The 22,240-nt window shown below is 45.0% G+C and overlaps 1 protein-coding gene across 3 annotated transcripts; it reads left to right on the forward strand.

Moving 5' to 3' along the window:
• Positions 1 to 405: 405 nt before the first annotated feature.
• On the forward strand, positions 406 to 18,355 carry c2h2orf76 (chromosome 2 C2orf76 homolog). 3 transcript variants are annotated; one of them, XM_038789825.1, is made up of 6 exons: positions 410 to 501; positions 6,599 to 6,762; positions 8,278 to 8,328; positions 10,368 to 10,405; positions 13,312 to 13,393; positions 17,797 to 18,355. In XM_038789825.1, the coding sequence occupies exons 2-6, from the start codon at positions 6,630 to 6,632 to the stop codon at positions 17,871 to 17,873; spliced, it is 381 nt and encodes a 126-aa protein (XP_038645753.1). In that variant the 5' UTR covers positions 410 to 501; positions 6,599 to 6,629; the 3' UTR covers positions 17,874 to 18,355. The 3 variants fall into 3 exon arrangements, with proteins under 3 accessions (XP_038645755.1, XP_038645753.1, XP_038645754.1); XM_038789826.1 differs by lacking the exon at positions 410 to 501 and adding an exon at positions 2,476 to 3,214; XM_038789827.1 differs by lacking the exon at positions 8,278 to 8,328 and having other exon boundaries at positions 406 to 501.
• The last annotated feature ends 3,885 nt before the right edge of the window (positions 18,356 to 22,240 follow it).

The following is a 22,240-nucleotide window of genomic DNA, read 5'->3' on the forward strand; positions in this document are numbered from 1 at the left end:
CCACTCGTACACTTGAGACTTTCCATGACTGGTGGGCACCACATGGAATGAATTGTATGCTGGTCAGTGTATTATTCTAATTATTTACTTTGCGATGTTTTCTTTGTTTTGTTGATTTGGTGTTCTTTTCTGTGCCTTTCTAAAAATGGGTCAGTTTTGACAGCCTTTGGATTCATGCCACTGGGTGGGTGAACCCTGTACTTTTGCTAAGTTTTTAAAAAGTACTTGTGGTTTAGAAAAAATGGTCACTTTTGGTGAGTTTTGTTTGAGAAAACTGAAACAAGTCCAGTGTTTCCTTATTGTTTTAAATGAGTGAAAGGAGACATGCAAGTATCCCTGCTGTATTGGGAATATTACAGTAAAGTAGTGACTGCGCAGTGTTTAGAAAGGGTGCGGTAGAAGGAGCACGGGGCGGGGCAATAGGGAAGTCTCGCGGAACTTGAGATCGGACGCAAATGCGCAGGCGTCAAATGAATTTTTTTTTGCAAATTGTTGTTGAAGGTAATAAATGGCGGTGGTGGGGTGTGTGATGTGTGGGCTGGTGAGCGAGGTTGGGCTGTAGATACCGTGTTGGAGCGATTTAGCTGCAATAGGTCAAGGAGTGTGTGGCTCCAGATGGTCCGCTGCTATTTTACTGCTCCTTGGGCTGCACCATTTTTCATCTTTGAGCTCCCCAGCCCAGCGAAGGGAAATGCGCAGGACTGAGCTCCCCCCCCCCCCCCCCCCCGCGAAGGGAAATGTGCAGGACTGAGACCCCCATCCCAGTCCAGGGAAGGGAAATGTGCAGGACTGAGCCCCCCCCCCCCCATCCCAGCGAAGGGAAATGTGCAGGACTGAGACCCCCATCCCAGTCCAGGGAAGGACAATGTGCAGGACTGAGCCCCCCCCCCCCCCCCCCCCCATCCCAGCGAAGGGAAATGTACAGGACTGAGACCCCCATCCCAGCCCAGCGAAGGGAAATGCGCAGGACTGAGCTCCCCCCTCCCCTCCCGCGAAGGGAAATGTGCAGGACTGAGACCCCCATCCCAGTCCAGGGAAGGGAAATGTGCAGGACTGAGCCCCCCCCCCCCCCCCCCCCATCCCAGCGAAGGGAAATGTGCAGGACTGAGACCCCCATCCCAGTCCAGGGAAGGACAATGTGCAGGACTGAGCCCCCCCCCCATCCCAGCGAAGGGAAATGTGCAGGACTGAGACCCCCATCCCAGTCCAGGGAAGGACAATGTGCAGGACTGAGCCCCCCCCATCCCAGCGAAGGGAAATGTGCAGGACTGAGACCCCCATCCCAATCCAGGGAAGGACAATGTGCAGGACTGAGCCCCCCCCCCCATCCCAGCGAAGGGAAATGTGCAGGACTGAGACCCCCATCCCAGTCCAGGGAAGGACAATGTGCAGGACTGAGCCCCTCTGCCCTGGGGAAGGCAATGGGCAGGATTGGTAGGTTCTGACTGACATTTTGACTCCAGGATGTGAAGTGAGGGTTCATCCATGCTGAGGTCCTGACATTGATTAGAAGACAGTGAAGGTCTTGGGTAGCAACCTGTCTGGGTAACCCAGTGGTGGGGTTGGGCAAGTGCAATTGTGATGGGGGCTGGTGGTGACTGAAACTGGCCACTCTCTAGTAATCTTCAGAGGAGGAGGGAGACAACTGGAGGAAGACAAAGGGTTTCCGATGTGATTTATTTCAGTAATGTGATGGGAACAAAATCAGATAAATTGGACTGTATGTAATGCTTTGGTTTCATCAGTGTGGCAAAGTGTGAAGTCAAAAATTGAATGAGTTGTGACCAATCTGTTTATTGCTAGGTCTGTTAATTCGTTACAAAATGACCTAGAGTAGGCCACTTGCCCCTTCTAGTCTGCTCTGTCATTCAAGATCATGGCTAATACATTTCTACTCCTCCATCCCTTAATTCCCTTGGTACCTAAAACCTATCTCCTTCTGCCTTGAGTATACTTAGTGATTGAGCAGCTTTGCAATTTCAAAAGTTTGCAACCCTTTGAGTAAAGACTTTTGGTTAATTTCAGTAGAATCCTGTCGGTGCAGAAGGCAGCCATTTGGCCCATTGAGTCTGCACTTACCTGTCAAATGAGAACTCCACCCATGGCCATCCCCTCCTTTCCCTATTCCTGCAACCCCATAACCTAACCTGCACATCCCTGGATACAAAGGGGAAATGTATCATGGCCAATCCACCTACCTCATACATATTTGGACTGTGGGAGGAAACTGGAACATGTTGAGGAAACTCGAGCAGAAACGCGTACAATGTACAAACTCCACACAGATAGTGACCCAAGGCTGGAATCAAACCTGGGTCCCTGGAGCTGTGAGGCAACAGTGCTAACCACTGCACCACCGTGTTGCCGAAATACTAATAATTGACCCATTGTTCTGAGACTGATTGTGTGTTATAGATTCCACAGCCAAGGAAAACCTTTTCTCAGCATCTACAATGTCGAGTCCATTAAAATTGTTATTTTATTTCAATTAGATAATCTCTCATTCTTTGAAACTCCAGATTGTGTACGGATACTCTACTCTGTCTCCTAGTAGCACAATTCTTCTCATTCTGGGGAATCTTTGTTGCATTGCCACTAGATCAACTATCTTGTCCATTGTGTAGATCAAAACTGCACCCAATATGCTAAATGTAGCCTTATCAATGCACTGTATAATTGCTGTGGAAACTCTTTACTCTTGTATTTTAACCCTACCAGAAAGATAGAAATTAAGAGCAGTAGGTCATTTGGCCCTTTGAGCCTGCTCCACCATTCACTATAATCATGTTTGATCACCCCATAATCTTTCAATCCTTTTAGCCCGAAGAGCTATATCTAACTCCTTCTTGAAAATATACAATGCTTTGGCCTCAATTGTTTTCTGTGCTAGAGCATTCCACAGGCTTACCACTCTCTGGGTGAAGAAAGTTCTCCTCATCTCAGTCTGAAATGGTTTACCCCAATTCCTTCGAACATAACTCCTGATGCTGGACTGTTCCACCATCGGGAACACTCTTCCTGCATCTACCCTGTCTAGTTCTGTTTGAATTTTATAGATTTCTGAGATCTACCCTCATTCTTCTGAACTACAGCAAATAATACTTATCGATTCAATCGCTCCTCATACCTCAGTCCTGCTATAAACCGTGCTGCGCTCCCTCCATAGCAAGAACATCCATCCTCTGATAAGGAGACCAAAACTACACTATTCCAGGTATGGCCTCGTCTGTATATTTGCAGCTTCTGTACTTATTCTCTTGCAATGAAGGCCAACATACAATTTGTCGCCTTTACTTTATTACCCTAACCCTGTTGAATTATATTAACAGCCTAAAACAAAAGTTTACACACTGTCTTTAAATTCTGTAATCTCATCAATTTGCCCAACACCATTCCCTATTAATACTGATGTTCTTCAGTTCCTTCCTCTCTATGTTATTTGTGTCCTCTTTTGTGAAGACAACCAAAGTATGTATTTAGTTGGTCAGTCAATTTCTTTGTTCCCCATTATAAAATCCCCTGTTTCTGGTTGTAAGGGACCTACATTTGTCTTCACCAGTCTTTTTCTCTTCACATACCTACAGGAGCTTTTACAGTCAGTTTTAATGTTCCCTGCAAGATTACTCTTGGACTCTATTTCCCCCTTGATCAATCTCTTTGTCCTCCTCTGCTAAGTCCAGAAAACTATAGGCTGATGAGCCTCCTGTCGGTAGTAGGTAAATTATTGGAGAGATTTCTCAGGGACAGGATTTATACCCATTTGGAAACAAATGTTCTCATTAGCGATAGACAGCATTGTTTTGTGAAGGGGAGATTGTGCCTCACTAACTTGCTCGAGTTTTTTGAGGAGGTGACAAAGATGATTGATATGGGGAGGGCTGTGGATGTTGTTTACATGGACTTCAGTAAAGCCTTTAACAAGGTGCCTCATTGCAGACTGGTACAAAAGGTGAAGTCCCACCGGATCAGAGGTGAGGTGGCAAGATGGATACAGAACTGGCTCGGTCACAGAAAGCAGAGGGTAGCAGTAGAGGGTGTTTTTCTGAATGGAAGGTTGTGACTAGTGGTGTTCCACAGGGACCGGTGCCGGGCCTCTGTTGTTTGTGGTGTACATAAACAATTTGGAGGAAAATGTAGCTGGTCTGTTTTGTAAGTTCGCAGATGACATCAAGGTTGGTGGAGTGGCAGATAGTGTTGAGGATTGTCAGAGGATACAGCAGGACATAGATAGGTTGGAGACTTGGGCAGAGAAATGGGAAATGGAGTTTAATCCGGACAAATGTGAGGTAATTTTGGTAGATCCATTATAGAGGGGAAGTATATAATAAATGGCAAACTCTTAAGAATATAGAAAGTCAGAGAGACCTGTGTACAGGTCCACAGATCTTTGAAAGTGGCAACACAAGTGGACATGGTAGTCAAGAAAGCATATGGAATGCTTGCCTTCTTTGAACGGGGCATCGAGTATAAAAAGTAACAAGTCATGCTACAGTTGTATAGAACCTTGGTAAGGCTGAACTTGGGAATATTATGCACAATTCTGGTCTACTAGAAGGATGAGGAGGCTTTGGAGAAGGTGCAGAGGAGGTTTACCAGGATGTTGCCTGGTCTGGAGGGTGTTAACTATGCAGAGAGGTTGAATAGACCCGGACTGTTTTAATTCGAACGATGGAGGTGAGAGGTGACCTGACAAATGTCTACAAGGTTATGAGGGGCATGGATAGAGTGGATGGGAAGGCACTCTTTCCCAGGGTGGAGGGGTCAGTCACCTGTGGGCCAAAGGTTTAGATGAGATGAGCGAGGCAGGTCTTTTACACAGAGGGTGGTGAGTGCCTGGAACGTGCTGCCAGGGGAGGTTGTGGAAGCAGATAAATTAGCGTTCAAAAGGCATCTCGACAAATACATGGATAGGATGGGTATAGAGGTATATGGCACTAGGAAGTGCTGAGGGTCTTGGCCAAGGTATCATGACCGGTACAGGCTTGGAGGGCCGAAGAGCCTGTTCTTGTGCTGTATTGCTTTTTGTTCTTTGCTCCCAATCCTCAGGTATGCTGTTTTTCTGGCCAATTTGTATGCCTGTTCCTTGGGTCTAATACTACCTCACATTTCCATCATTAAGCCATGGTTTGGCCAATTTTCAGTTTTATTTTTGCACCAGACAGGAACGAACAATTGTTGCCGTTCACCCATGCGCTCTTTGAATGCTTGCCATTGCCTATCCACTGTCATCACTTTAAGTAACGTTCCCCAACGAACATAGAATTTACCTTTCTAATTCATTGTTGTATGATATGTTAATTTTCTGTGATTCATGTGCAAGAAGTCACAGGTCATTTTGAATGCAAACATCTCCCAATCTCTCACCATTCAAGAAATATTCTGTTTTTTTATGTTTGTTGCCACAGTGGATAATTTTGTGCTTCACCATATTGAGCAAGAACATGGCAAACACAATGTAATGAATTACCTGACCTGCTTGCAACTCTGCAGTCTATTTATGCCCTCTTCCCCTCTTACTTTCCCACCTACTTTAGTTGGATATATTGTGCTCAGGCCCCTCATCTAACTTATTAATATGGATTGTTGAAAAACTGAGGCCCAAGTACTGTTCCTTGCAGTACCCTGTTAGTCAACTTCCTTAATCTCAGATAAGCTTGGACATATCAATCACATGCTGTATCTGGATGGTATAACGTCTTAATTTCAGTCTCTTTCTGAGTTTATAAGGACACCCTCTGACATAATAGACAAAGTACTACTCGGCCTTGACCTAGAAAGACTGCTACTAGGGCTACACAGAACTTTAACAACAAAAACAGAAAATATTGGACAATCTCAGCAGGTCTGACAGCATCTGTGGAGAGAGAAGCACGGTAGCACAGTTGCTTCACAGCTCCAGGATCTCCGGTTCAATTCCTGGCTTGGGTCACTGTCTGTCTGCACGGTCTCCCTTCTCTCTCCACAGATGTCAAACCTGCTGAGATTGTCCAATATTTTCTGTTTTTGTTTCCGATTCCAGCATCCGCAGTAATTTGCTTTTATTTAATATCAAAACCATCATTTTGTATTCCTTTAATTTACAAATAAATCTCCTTAGTTCCAATTACCAATCTGATTGATGAGAATTGGAAGAGCTCAGCCCTCTTTAGTGTAAGTCACTGAACACAGCCATGCCAATGAAGCAGCAGCTACTTGTGTCACTTGTTTATTCCCTATCTTCTTAGGTCTACTCACAAGAGTGCCTCAATAGTCAAGATCATGAGCTGTTTCCCAGCTTGTGGTCTAGGTAGTGACTTGTTTTCTGTTTCTTACATTTGTTTGTCTAAATTTTCGTGGTCCAGGTAACAATAGCCAATTCCCAGGATTCACTCTGACCACTGAATCTGTTTGGAGGATAATCTATTCAGGCAATACTTGTGCCATTTTCCGCCCAAACATTTTATGATTGCATAAATTGCAGGTGAAAGATTTAAAAGTGTTTGAATCTAAAAATGTAATCAAATAATGCAATGCTGTCTGGTGTTCTAATATTAAATTTGATTTGTAAACAGAATTCTGTCATCGCAGGTTAATTCCATGATTCTGTTTCAATTCGCAGGATCTACATATTAAAATCCCTGGTACAACACATGTCTTCTGAAAAAGTAACTATCACAGTTCGCCTGGTTCGGTCCTTTGAACATCGCAATTTCAGACCTGTGGTCTACCATGATGTTAATGTAAATCAGTCTGTGAAAGAATTCCTTAAATTTCTCCAGAATGGTGAGATAACCAACAAGAGCTACAAAATAAATACATGCTTGTTCTGAATCTCCAATCTGATTAGTTATTTTGTTTCAATAAAAATAGAAAAGGCTGGAAATATTCAACAGGTCTGGCAGCATCTGTGGAGAAACAGTTAGTATTTCAGGTTCTGACCCTTCATCAGAACAGGAAAGCTATAATAAACAGGACTGTGGGGGGAAAAAGAAAAAAGTCTGTGCGAGGTGAATGGCAGGAGAGAATAAATGATACAAAGGATGCACTATCGATTGGAAAATTGGTGTTCTATCGTATTTTACCTTAAATTGAAACCTTGCTGGTTTTCTCAGACGGATGCAGATGATTTCAGGGCACTCTTTCAAGGAAAAGCAGGAGAGTTCGCCCCGGTGTCCAGGCCAACATTTTCTCCAACCAATAACAGATTGTCTTGTCAATATCTCATTGCTTCTTGTGGGACTTTTCTGTTGGGAACTTCCTTTCCTTACATTGCAGCAGTTGTGCAGACTTGATGGACCAAAGGGCCTCTTCTGCACTGTACTATTCTGTGATTCTGTGACTTGGATATTGAAATACAGAGTAAAAATTCAAAATTTGCCAATGAGACCAAACTTGGAAATGTGACAAACATACCAAACGACTGCAAAATGACAGGCTAGCAAAATGGGCAGACAGGTGGCAGATGAAATTTAATACAAAGATATATGAGTTGATGCATTTTGACAGCATTGATAGGGAGGGGCAATATATACTTAATGACACAGTTTTGAAGAGGATGCAGGGACAGAGGGACCCGGGAAATCCTGTACATAGATCTTTGAAGGTGGTAGGACAAATTGTCCTGAGAGAGCAGGTTAGCAAAGCAAATAGGATCTTGGACTTCATAAATACAGGTATTGAGTGCAAAAGCAGGGAAGTAATGCTAAACTTTTATAAAACTCTGGTTAAGCTGCAACCAGTTGTGCGCACCACATTTTATGAAGGTTGTGAAAGTACTTAAGGGTGCAGGGAATTTAGCGACAAGGAGAAGCTAATGTTTCCCTCCTTGGAGTCTGGGAGATTGACGGGAGTTCTGATTGAGTTGTTCTACTCTATGACAGGTTGAGATAAGATGGGCAAAAATTGTTTACATTAGCAGATGGTACAAGAACTACAGGACACAGATTTAAGGGTTTGGGGTTTTGGGCAAGGAATTTACACAGTGAGTGGTAATGATCTGGTACTCACTGCCGACAAGTTTGGTGGAATGATTTTGAAAAGAAATGGAGAGGTGCTTGAGGAAAATAAACTTGAAGGTGTTTGGGTGTATGGGAGTGACTGGGTTGCTTAGAGAGATAGCCTAGTGGGTGGACTAAATGGCTTCTTGCTGCGCTGTTGTGACTTCCCTGTTCAAGTGAAAATATGGTATTTTTATGTCATCTTCGAGTAACTAAAACTGCACACCCAAAATCTGTGCCTATCTTTTTTTGGTTGCCAGCAACAATGCTATTTAAAATGCTTTGTTTTTACTTTGTGCAGATATACCTTCAAAACCTGGACTTGCACCACCTTTTACGAAATATACCTATGGTATGTTGCATTTGAATTGCTTTATCCAGTTGTCATTTTAATCATTACAAAGCTGAAAAGAACGTAGTCAGCTTTCATAGTCATAGAATCATAGAATTTACAGTGTAGAAGGAGGCCATTCAGCCCATCGGATCTGCACCGGCCCATTGAAAGAGCACCCTACTTAAGCCCATTCCTCCACCCTATCCAAGTAATTCCCCCTAACCTTTTTGGATACTAAGGGCAATTTTATCATGGCCAATCCACCTAACCTGCACAACTTTGGACTGTGGGAGGAAACCGGAGCACCCGGAGGAAACCCACGCAGACACCGGGAGAACGTGCAGACTCTGCACAGACAGTGACCCAAGCTGGAAATTGAACCTGGGACCCTGGAGCTGTGAAGCAACTGTGATAACCATTGTGCTACCGCGCCGCCCTTCCGTGACACATTGATGTAATACATTTGATTCAACTATTTAACAACTATTTCCTGTGTCATATGAGGAGCGGTTGAGGACTCTGGGTCTGTACTCATTGGCATTTAGAAGTATGAGGGAAATCTTATTGAAACTTAACAGAATACTGAGAGGCCTAGATAGAGTGGGTGTGGAGAGGATGTTTCCACTGGTAGAAAAAACTAGAACTCGAGGGCACAGCTTCAGATAAAGTGGCAATCCTTTAAACAGAGATGAGGAGGAATTTCTTCAACCGGGGGTGGTGAATCTGTGGATCTCTTTGCCGCAGAAGGCTTTGGATGCCAAATCACGGAGTGTCTTTAAGACAGACAAATAGGATCTTGATTAATAAGGGGAAGAGGGATTATGGGGAGAAGGCAGGAGAATGGTAACGAGAAACAGCAGCCATGATTTTCATAGTAACTTCATTGCAGTGTTAATGTAAGCCTACTTGTGACACCAATAAGGATTATTGTTATGATTGAATGGAGGGCAGCACGGTGGCGCAGTGAGTAGCACTGCAGCCTCACGGCGCTGAGGCCCCAGGTTCGATCCCGGCTCTGGGTCACTGTCCGTGTGGAGTTTGCACCTTCTCCCCGTGTCTGCGTGGGTTTCGCCCCCACAACCCAAAGATGTGCAGGGTAGGTGAATTGGCCATGCTAAATTGCCCCTTAATTGGAAAAAATGAATTGGGTACTCTAAATTTAAAAACAAATGATTGAATGGCAGATCAGATTGATGGGCCGAATGGCCTAAATCTGCTCTTATGGCTTATAGTCGTCACTAATTCTGGAATGTCATGGAATGTGGCTACGAGCTTCTCCACTATCATTTACCAGCTAACTGTTGCATAATCCTGGCCATGAGCTCAGTTGGCATGCACAATACAGTCACCCTTTCAACTACTTTTCTGTGGCTGAAAGTCACACTTAAATTCCCAGTGACCCTGAATGATTGGGTCTTGCTAATAAATATCACTGGTGTCACTCGTGACTGACAGCTAGGCTTTCCCGCCTACAGGATGTATTAGTCAGCCTCCCCACTACCTCCTTGCAGCTGCAATCATCTTTCTAATTTTAATTATTTTTCTTGTGGCTGCACCTGTGTTTGGGCAGAACTAGTGAAGTTGAGCAATATTAGTGTTTTTATTATTTAAGTTTCCTGGTTTAAGGAGGAGCATGAACAATTATGAATCCGGTAAGGTAGGGCTGCCATCTCTAAAATGCTCAAAATTTGGGCGTACCTCAGTAGAAATGTTCTTTCAAAATCTTGTATGAGCTGTGTGTGTGTGTCTGTCTGTCTCTGAATATCTGGATGTGATTTTGTGTGTAAGTTTGTGTAACCCAACCTGATATTCCCTTTCAGTCTGCAGTTCCAGCTTGTTTTTTCAATTATAGCTTGGGAGAAACCAGATTATTATTGTGCTTATAAAAACGATGAGAACCCTAAGCCTGGATCCAGGATTACTTGTGGGTGATGAAACAAGAGAGCAGAGTTTGAAATATAGAGTTGTGTACACATTGAGAAAACAGGCAGGCAAACATAAAGGCATGTTTTTGTCTACGAACAATATAACTTGCAATTATTTTGTTCTATCCTCAGATGCATTGAAAATTATTCATCAAGCACATGGAGCAAAGGTATGTTTTAATACAGAAGATTGTTCTTTTGGTCATTCAACATGATTTTTATAAAACGAGTTGGAGGCTATGCACCACAGATGGAGCATAGTCTCAGAATCCTGCCAAAACAAATACACAATATACATATTTCTTGCTTCAATAATCTTTATTAGTGTCACAAGTAGGCCTACATTAACACTGCAATGAAGTTACTGTGAAAACCCCCTAGTCACTACACTCCGACTCCTGCTCGGGTACATGGAGGGAGAATTCAGAATGTTCAATTCACGTAACAAGCACATCTTTCGGGACATTGTGGGAGGAAACATCCGTAGGAAACAAGGCAGACACGGGGAAAACATGCAGACTCCGTACAGGCAGTGACCCAAGCTGGGAATCAAACCCAAGTGCCTGGTTTTATTCATGGTAGCTATTTTGCAAGCTTATCCTAATGCTTTTGCTCAGTTTTAAAATGCCACATTCTTCTACTCACTCAAATAATTTTCTAATAATTAAAAAAAAGGTTGAGTTTCTAATATCCAGTTAATGTCGAACCAATGTTCAGAATTGATGACACAATTATTTTCAATTGATCACCACCACTGGACTCTGAACCACCCATGTCTTCAATACCTTCGACATGACGTCGACAAATCCCTTCCAAAATCCCCTCAGCCTCGGCCGTGCCCAAAACATACAGACATGATTCGCGGGCCTTTCCACACATCACCCACACCTATCCTCCACCCCTTCAAAGAACCTGTTCATCCAGGCCAAAGTCATGTGCGCCCTGTGGACCACCTTAAATTGCATCAGGCTCAGCCTGGCACACGGTTTCTAGAGGGGTTTCTCCAACTTCTGAATCGCCTGGCCTTGGGCCTCCAACCTCATCTCCATGCGTTCGAACCCCGCCTTTATCGGGTCCACCAATCTGGCCAGGTCCTCCAAGTTTTCCTTCCTCTGCTGGGCAAATCTCATTGAGGAAGCCCACTAGCTGCTCCGTCGATCACTGAGCCGGCAGGATCGGTCCCTGACCCTCCGCCATCTTCCCTTGTGTCACAGGCACCACACCAACAAAAGGAAAAACTTGAAACTACTATCTACCCCTGCCACTGATTCGAATTAAGCAACTCAATACAGTTCAAATGCAACTTATAAATAAAGTTAACAAATGGATTACTTACTTAGCTGTATAGAGACCTTTGGAGAGAGTTCCTTTCAAGAGCAGATGCAATATACTTCTGCTCAATTTAACAGCATTTAGCAAACTGCTGTTCAACTTAAAACCCTATAACAGTCTGCAAAGCTACAGACAGACCTGGTCTCACCCCCATTAATCATATAATCTGTACTCCATTACATCTCATTACTTGCTTAACTTGGACTAAATACAATCCCTCAAATAATCTGCACTCCAGGGAACCATCCAAAATATAAACAATGTTCCATTAACCCTTTATCTGTAACCAAGATAATGGTTGGAATGAATGCTGACCTCATCTTTTACGATTCTTTAATTACTGCTTTAGTAGACACGGGGGCTGGTTTAGCTCAGTTGGCTCAACAGCTGGTTTGTGATACAGAATTAGGCCAGCAGCGTGGGTTCAGTTTCCATACCAGCTGAGGTTATTCATGAAGGCCCTGCCTTCTCAACCTTGTCCATCACCTGAGGTGTGGCGATCCTCAGGTTAAATCACCACTAGTCAGCTCTCCGCCTCAAGGGGGAAAGCAATCCATGGTCATCTGGGACTATGGCGAATTTACCTTGCCTATTACTGCTTTAGTAGACACACTGCCTGCATATATTTTAAACCAGGGTTTTTAGTAGCATTACTGCAACAGAATATAAAATTTCTATAACAAATTCTACATTCATCACACATTCATATACCTGGCACTAGACTCTCAAAGCAATTGCTCTACACAGAACTTGGTGGTAGGAAACTCCCTGGAGGGCAGCAATAACACTTTATTAATGTCCTGAATGTATTGCTAAAGAGGTCAGATGTACCCGCTGACTTATGGGAGACATTGGCTTGTGACTGACAGAAAAGGAGAAGGCTCATTCGTGAAGGTACTGAGTGTTGAGAGACGTCATTGGGAACGTGCAGAGGTGAAGTTGCGGTGTTGAAGGGAGTGCACAAATCACCAAATAGCCCATCTACCCAACCTTTGAAGCACCTCTTGCCCACATGTGCAGAGAATGCAGACCCCACATTGGACTTGGCAGACATTTTAGAACCCATCAGACTTTAATGGAAGCAAGTCATCCTTAATTCTGAGGGTCTGCCTAAGATATATTTATGTGGCTGGTGCAGTTTATGATCAGTGGTGACCTCAAGGATGTTGATGGTAGTAGATTTGACTTTTGCAATGGTGCTGAATAATGATTATATATTCTCTCATTAGAAATGGTCATTACCTGCCACTTATGGACCACAAATGTTACTTTCCCCTAACAGCCCAAGCCTTCTGAGCATGGACTGATTCATTATTTGTGCAGTTGCAAATGGACTGAACACTGCAGTCATCAGTGCTTTGTTCAAGTGCTGTTCGATGGAAGAAGTACTGATTTCATCAGCTGAGAGAGGGCTGTAGGTGGCAAACCAATTTCCTCAGACTTCTCGGGGCCCGGAGTACCAGGGCTATAATCTTGACTCTATACTAATGTGGCACTACCTCTGGTGAGTGTCTGTCTTGCTAGTGTGATAGTACATACTGAGGGTCTGGGGCGTTGGCTGAGTGTACAATTCTGTCAGTATGATGATGTCACATTATTGTTTGACTCGTCTGAGTCAGCTCTCCCAAATTTGGGACACATTCCCAGATGTTATTGAGAAGGGATCTGCAGGGTTTACTGGGCCTGGGTGTGTCTTTTGTTGTATCCAGTCTCTGGGTAGTACATTTTATTTTCCATTTTACAGTCAAATGATCTTGTTGTGAGTTTGGATAATGATGATCAACTTATGTTAAAAGAGGCAAGCACACTCAAGGAAGCTGGTGTGGGTAAGAAAATCCTTTTATTTTTGACGCATTATGTATATGTGTGAACATATTGTTATGAATGTAGCATTCAAAAGTGCTTTGGTTTTGTTAGCAAGGACCAATTTCAGAATCACATGCTGCGAACATAGAAAACAGTGTTTATACATGTATATCAGAAGTTGGAGTAACTAAACATTTAAATGTAATAAACATGTCAGCCCAAAATACCCTGAACTCACTTGGTTCGTATGCACACTCCCGTCCAGCGCCTTATATAGCAGCCGGACCAAACCACAAACCCTTGCCTGAAACGAACCACCCCAAAACCTCCAACAAATACGCCCTGTTCACTTGATGAAACGCCTTCTCTGCATCCTTCGCTACCACTACCTCCACCTCCTGCCCCTCCAAAAGCATAATATTACATTGAGTAGCCTCGCATTCGCCGACAACTGCTTCCCCTTCATGAAACCCGTCTGATCCTCTCCTATCACCCCAACACACAGTCCTCGATTTGCAATGTCGACACCGTTGCCAATAACTTGGCGTCCACATTCAATAGTGATATCGGGCGGTACGAGCCACACTGCTCCGGGCCCTTGTTCCTCTTTTAAATCAGGGAGATGGAAGCCTGTGCCTGCATCGTCTCCATACCATCCATCACCTCCCTCAGCTCAATTGGGGCCCCAGATCCTGAACCAGCTGCTCCTGCACTTTGAGAAACACCAACTCATCCAGGAACTGCCGCATCCCCTCCACCCTGGTCGGAGGTTCATAGAGCTCCTATAAAAGGCCTTGAACACCTCATTCACCCCCTCCGGGTTCACCATCATCATACCCTTATCATCCCTAGCTCTTATGATCTCCCTCGCCGTCCCTGCTTTCTCAACTGGTGGGCCAACATCCTACTCTCCTTTTACCCATGCTCATACACTGTCCCTCTGGCCCTCCGCAGATGCCCCACTGCCTTCCCTGTAGAAACTAACCCAAACTCCATCTGGACCCTCTGCCTCTCCCTCAACAACCCTCCCTCCGGCGCCTCTGAATATCCCTATCCACCCTCAAAATCTCATCCATCAGCCTTGCTCTCTCCTCGTGCTCCATTTTATTCCTATACGCCCAAATTGATATGAACTCCCCCTGACTACAGCCTTGAGTGCCCCCCCCCCTCCACCTCCCCCACGTGGTGGCTGTGACCTCCCCCATGTCGGTCAGCTCCTCTTAGCCTTCTTAGAGGGTAGCCTTCACCCGCACACACACCACCTCCTCCATCAGCAACCCCACATTCAGCCTCCACTGTGGCCGTTGACCCCTCCCTCCTGAGCCATCCGCAAATCTACCCAATGCGGCGTGTGGTTGGAAACCACAAAAGCTGAATACGAGTCACCCATCTCCGCCAGCAACGTCTTGTCCAATGCAAAATAAATCAATTGGGGAGTACACCTGGTGCACATGGGATAAGTATGAAAAGTTCTTCGCCCTCGTGGGGGTGGTGGTGGTGCATACCTATATGGATCCCCCCCCCCGCCCACCACCACCACGCGCTCCGTAAACCCCCTCTGCTCCTTCGCCACTGCTGACACCATCGACAACTTGATACTCGTCCGGTCCAAGCTCGGATCTATGACAGTATGAAGACCACTCCCATAATCAACTGATGCAGGTCCAAATCTGGGATCTTCCCTAACACACGCCTCATAAAATCCATGTCATCCCAATTCGGGGCATACACATTCATCAGAACCACACCTCCAACTTCCCATTCACCATCATTTATCCCCTCGCCCCTCCCCCCAGGATCGGCCACATTACTCCCTACCTTGAATGCAAGCTGCTTATTAACAATCCCCGCCACCCCCCACTTGCCTTCATATTCAGCTACGAATGGAACATTTGCTCCACCCATCCGTTCATCAGCCTCGTCTGGTCCCACAGCTTCAGATACATCTCCTGCAAAAAAGCAACGTCCGCCCTCAGACTCCTCAAACGCGTGAACACGCCCAATGTTTAACCGGCCCATTCAACCCCCTCACGTTCCACGTGACCAGCCTGCTTAGTGGGTGGGTGGGTGAAGGGGGAGGGGGACTAATGGTCCCCTTCCCCTGTTGATCAGCCCTATCCCTTTTTGAGCCAGACCCTGGCCCGCCACAGGATGTCCACCTCCATCGATCCCTTCCCAACTACGCCATACCAACCACACCTATGTCAGCAACGCCCACTCCCAAACAAAAAAAAAACAACCCCCCCCCCCCCCCCTCTGGCAAACCCCCATTTCATTCTCGTTGACTAGGCCACCCAGTTGGCATGGTGGCTCCCACCCAAGGACTCCAACCACCCATCTCCCTCCAGTTCACCTGCAGCCACCCCCCCCCCCCCGAACAGTCGACCCCTAAAGAGTAACCAAAAGCCCACTCACTACCACTGTTCCCCTGCAAGGACCTGCCCCGGAAAACCCACCACCAAATAAAAGTGCGCGAAACTCCTCAAGTTCAAGCACACTCGTCCCAGGCCATTGTCCCTAATAAATTCCATAATTTCCTCTGTCATGTCGAAATACAGATCTCGTTATCTCGTTTCTGGAAAGTCACCCACAGGCGGACTGGGTATTATACCCCAAACTTCACCCCCTTTTCAAAGAGGGCGGCCTTCCTCCGAATGAGCCTGGCCCTCCTCTTCGCCAGCTCTGCATCCAGGTCCTGATACACCTGCAGCTCACTCCCTTCCCAAGTACACGTCTTGGTCTGCCTCATCCATTGAAGGATCTTCTCCTTGTCCAGAAAGCAGTGCAACCGCCCCACCATTGCTCTCAGAGGCTCGTCCGCCAGTGGCCTCCTCAGCGCCCTATGTGCTCGGTTCTCCTCCAGAGGCTGAACCAAGGCCCCCACCCCCATCAATTTCTCCAGCATCCTTGCCACACACACCTCAGCCTCCTCACCTTCAATGTCTTCATGCATCCTGAGAATCCTTAGATTTTGCCTCCTGGAGCGACTCTGCAGATCCTCCATGTTCTCCATCAGCCTCTTCTGTCTCCTGCATCACCCCCACCTCTGCCATCAACAAGGCCAACTGCTCCTTGTGTTTCCACAGCCCCCCACCCCCCCCCCCCCCCCCACCCCCCCGGCTCCTCCACTTTCTGGATCGCCTGGCTCTGGGACTCCAGCCTTTGCTCAACTTGCTCGATCTCAGATCTCGGCGGTTCCACCACCTTCACCAGATCTTCCAAGGGTGTCTTTCCTCTGTTGTAGGAACTTATTGTTCAGAACTCTACCAACTGCTCTGTTGACCACTGGGTGGGCACTTCTCCCCCTTGTCCTCCACCGTCTTTGCCTGTGGCGCACTATGAAGAATCACCTGCTTCTTGTCCGCAGATCCATTCACCAGCCACACCAAAGGAGTATTACCTTTCCCAGGCACTCCTGTACCGTTTGCCCTCAAATACAATGTCCTTCGGGCAGGAAACAACCAAAAAATCCACCTTGAGTGGGAGCCACCAGATGTGGAATGTAAAGGTGCAATGCAGGTGGATTTTCTCAGCAGTTACAATTTTGAATCAATCAAACTCTTGTACATTCACTTTGTGGCCGTCATCCGAAGTCCCAAAATACCGATTCTGATTGAAATTCTGATGAAGTTGAAAGCTGACCTTGACACCTATACTTGTTTGAATCTATGTTAAAGCCTAACTATAAGCATTTACTAAGATATTGAAGATAAAATATTCCCCTGATGTTGGCAAGGTAATGCACAGTAAATGTGAGATAGATAGTTCTGTAACAAGCAGGTTGAATTGAACAGATCAATGATGTTACATTTTACATCAGTAATGCAATTTAAATTTGAGTCCTTTAAATTCATCTGTTGGGATATATCTAAATTCTTTGAAAATTCAAAGGAGTTGCAGTATTAAAATTTATTTGATGATTCGCAGGAGTTACTTTCAATTAAATGGCCAAATGACAAATAAGATGCAATATTGAGATTGGTCAGTGAAAGCATTTGACAGTACACTTTTAAGTTATATTTATGAATTTGAAATGCAAAGACAATTAGTCAAAAAATGGCAAAAAGTTTATTTTGCTCCAAATTTTAATTAGTTGGAAGTCTGAGCTGTTCTTAATGTCTTAGTGGGCAAATAAACTTCTTGTTGTGGAATTCAGCCATATAGTCAATGCGGGACCTAGGCTTAGGCTTCCATCCATTCCAAGTTGGCGGTGGGGGTGCGGGGGGTTTAAAAAATTCAGTTATGGTTCGTATTTCAGATTGTGTTCATTGTCTCTGCCGGAAAATTCAGAGACCAAATATATCTTTATCAGGAATGTAAAGGTGCAATGCAGGTAGATTTTCTCAACAGTTACAATTTTGAATCAATCAAACGCTTGTACAGTATGACAGAAGATCATCCTGTCTCTCCCTTTATCTTGCAGCCCATGAAACTGAAATGGCTTTTTTCAAGAGAGAAGATTATGAAACCTTCAAAAAGAACCCTGTAGCAATCTGGTGATGAAAGTAATCAGATGATATTCTAAGTTTCTTCAAAAATTTTAATGAGCTCATGTATTATATTCTACAGACTATGTTGAAAAGAAGTATGTTTAACAAGGATCCAGTAGAGAAGCTCATCTAATAAAATGAACTTTCAGTATTTTTTCCAGTAAAAATGTTGACAGTAAAGATGTCCATTTTAATTTGACTGGCCTAATAATCTCTTCCATGATCTTTTTGCCACAGAAAGTACTGAGCAGTAGCAGTACTTTCCCTGCAATAAAGGGAGAAAATTGAAAGTCTAGTCACCTGCTCAGGATTTCTAACAGCAATTTTGAAAGAGGTCCGAGAGCAGGTGGTTTCCATACTTTCATTGGGAAATGGGTGGGATGTAACTCTTAAATACTAGCTGAAATCAGCAACTATGTTTTTATATGCCGACGTCAAATTGTGAACATGGTTTCAAATAAATGATTATAAATGAACCTTTTTGCAAATAAATTTGTGTTAATTTATTTGATTGTTGAGATTCACAGTGTACAATTTATTGCACTGTAAAGCTTATTAGATCTCCAGTTCAATGAGTAAGGCAGCATGGTAGCACAGTAGTTAGTACTGTTGCTTCACAACATCAGGTTCCCAGATTCGATTCCCGGCTTGGGTGACTAGTCTGCATGTTCTCCCTGTGTCTGTGTGGGTTTCCTCCCGGTGCTCCGGTTTCCTCCCCCAAGTGAATTGGACATTTTTGAATTCTCCCTCTGTGTACCCGAACAGATGCCGGAATGTGGCAATTAGGGGCTTTTTACAGTAACTTCTTTACAGTGTTAATGTAAGCCTACTTGTGACAATAAAGATCATTATTATAAGTTGATCGAAAAACATAACTTCCATTTGTTGCATACCCTCAAGACATTCCAAAGCACTGTGCAGCCAAAAAGAAAGTTCAGTTTATTCACTACAGGCAAAGACGGCAATCACATCGTAAGGGATGTTGGTGAGGAAGGAATCTTTAGAACAGTGTGCCAAAAATATCTCAGTTTCAGATCTTTTAAATTTACATGAATGCTTTGAAAATTACCATCAAAAGGTTTTCTTGAATGGGCCAATTGTTTTCTTACTGTTCACAGTTCACATTGTCTTAACCTGCTCAAAACTGTCCAGAACAAAATGATGTTTGCACCTCCTGAAGGTAAAAGATTTAAACAAATTTCTTAGTCAGCTGTTTAATAGTCTAATGAATGCTGACTGTCTAATTTCACTAAATAAACATACATATTTTTGAAGCTATGGTTGGAAACCCCCCCTCCCCCACAGGGCAGTGTAGATCAGGTAGCACAGTGGGGTGGGGATGCCTGCTGTTTATCCATCTTTGGTATTTTACCAGCAGCGGGAGAGGTGTCAGATGGCCTGTCCAACCTTGAGAAGATTGAAGACCTTAAAAGACCAATTAAGGGCCACTTAAGGACATCCCCCAATCCTGTGAATATTTTACCAGGTGAGCATGCCCATGTGAAGTGACAAGACTGCCAGGTAAACTCTGACTGCCTTTGTGGACAGGGGACCCTGCTGTTTGAGCATCTTATGCATAATAGAGGACGCCCATTCCATCTCCAAATAGTGATTCCTGCCCCAACTTTATTCCCCCTTCCTCCAGAGAGCATAGAACATTACAGCGCAGTACAGGCCCTTGATGTCGCGCCGACCTGTGAAACCACTCTAAAGCCCATTTACACTATTCCCTTTTATCATCCATGTCTTTATCCAATTCATCCTCCCTATTCTTGTTTGGCTCTAGTGATAATAGTCATTTGGAACTGGCTGCAGTTGTACCATGGTTCACGGTTCCCTTTCAGATACGGGAGGAAGTCTCACCCTGAATCAATTAACAGTGTATAATCAGGTCAGGGTTTCCTTTCCGAGGTGGGCTCACCCATGACTTTCCAGCTGTGAGCACAGCCAACCTCTGCATGTAAAATTCCAGCGTATATTTTGCAGTCTTTCATAAACTTCAGAAGTATCCTGATAATTTAATTATAATTGGTTGTGTGACTAAACATAACTGGGAGGTCAACTTTAAATTCTTGAGTTAGCAACAATTATCGGAAGTGGTTTACAGGGATGAAAAATTTCAGTCATGAGGATAGATTGGAGATGTTGGGGATTGTTCTCCTTGGAGAGAAGGTGGCTAAGAGGAGATTTAATTGAGATGTTCAAAATCAGAAGGGGGGGATAGACAGAATAGATAGGGAAAAACAGTTAAATGGTCCTGCTCATTAAAGAATCAAAAATGAGAGGGCACAGATATAAAGTGATTTGCAAAAAGAAGAGATTTTCACAAACAGTGGTTGGGGTCTGGAATGCACTGCCTGGTAGTGTGGTGGAGGCAGGTTCAGTCGAGGCATTCAAGAGGGTGTTAGATGGTTACTTGAATAGAAACAATGTGCAGAGGTATGGGGAAAAGGCAGGGGAATGGCACTAAGCCATGATGTTCCTTTGGACAGCCGTGCAGACATGATGGGCCAAATGGCCTCCTGTGCCATTACAATTCTCTTTTTTAAAAATATTTTTATTTTTCACATTTTCTTCAAAGTTTACACCCACCAACAAACAATAAATGGTAACGAATACAAGTCAATCTCGTGATCAACAACAATAATCCCATCCTCCCACCAATTCCCAAAGAATAGCCCACATGTCAACACAAACATCAAATTTTAAAAAAGGAATCCGGATTCGCCCATAGTCACCATCAACATACAGTCACCCCCCCCCCCCACCCCCAAATGTTTGATGTCATCTAATTCTTGAAAGTGCATGATGAATAACGCCCATGAATTATAGAACCCCTCCATACGTCCACTCCGTTCAAACTTAAACCTTCTCAAGAGTTAAGAATTCCAGCAGGTGCCCTGGCATGGCCAGGGTGGAGAGATTGACCTTCACCCCAACAGGATCTGCCTTTGGGCGATCAACGAGATGAAGGTTATAACATCTGCCGCTGCACCCGCTTCTGGTTTAGCACAGTGGGCTAAACAGCTGGCTTGTAAAGCAGAACAAGGCCAGCAGCGCGTGTTCAATTCCCGTACCAGCCTCCCCAAACAGGCACTGGAATGTGCCGACTAGGGGCTTTTCACAGTAACTTAATTTGAAGCCTACTTGGGACAATAAGCGATTTTCATTTCATTTCGACCCCGGCTAATCTGACACCCGAATGTGACCCCCCCCCCCCCCCCCCCCCGAGGGCCTGGGTCAAGTTTCACGTGCATCACCTCAAGAGATTACCCTAAAAACCTCCTTCCATTAACTTCCAGCTTTGGGCAAGACCAAAACATATGGACATGGTTTGTGGGGCACCGCCCCCAACATTCACACACATCTTTTACCCCCTCAAAGAGCTGGCTCATCCTCGCCCTTGTGGGGTGTGCTCTATACATCACATTCAGCTGTATCAGCCACAACCTCACGCACGAGGTGGAGGCGTTCACCCTCCGGAGCACCTCACACCAGAACCCCTCCTCCATACGCACTCCCAACTCTTCCTCCCAATTTGCTTTGATCCCTTCCAGCAGTGCCTTTTCCTCTTCCAAAATAGCCCCGTAAACCTCTAACACTACCTCCTTCTCCACCCCCTGTCGTCAGCACCTCCACCAGCAATGTAGAGGCCGGCTCCACCGGGAAGCTCTACCTCCTTCTTGGCAAAGTCTCGAACCTGCATGTATCTAAACATTTCCCTCTGCTCCAGCCCATACTTGCTCTCAGCTCCTTCAATCCTGCAAACCAACCCCCAAGAAACAAATCTTTTAGTGTCCTAATTCCTTTCTCCGCCCATCTCCGAAAATTCCCATCCCACTCCCCTGACTCAAATCTGTGCTTCGCCCGAATCGGCATTTCCCTTGACCCTGCCCCCAACCCGAAGTGCTGGCGAAACTGCCTCCAAATTCTCAACGATATTATTACTACCGGACTCCGAGTATTTCCCCCGGGGCCATTGGGAGCAGTGCTGTAGCTAGCGCCATCAATCCCGACCCCCTGCATGTACTTTTCTCCATTCTGACCCACTGGGATTAAACCTCTCTGACCCTGCTCCGCACCTTCTCTAGGTTCGCCGCCCAGTAATAATGCATCGGGTTCGGAAGACCCAATCTCTCTGACTGCCTTCCCCTCTGTAGCAGCACCTTTCTAACTCTGGCCACCTTCCCTCCCCATATGAACGGGGTAATCATTTCTTCAATCTCTCTTTTTAAAAAAAAATGCCTTCATCAGGAAGATCAGCAGGCATTGGAAAATAAACAGAAATTACGGTAACATGTTCATTTTAATCACCTGTACCCAACCCGCCAGCGACAGAGGGAGAGCATCCCACCTTACCAGATCAGCTTTTACCCT

This window comes from Scyliorhinus canicula, chromosome 2 (genome assembly GCF_902713615.1).
Source record: "Scyliorhinus canicula chromosome 2, sScyCan1.1, whole genome shotgun sequence".
In the NCBI taxonomy this organism is placed as follows: Eukaryota; Metazoa; Chordata; class Chondrichthyes; order Carcharhiniformes; family Scyliorhinidae; genus Scyliorhinus; species Scyliorhinus canicula.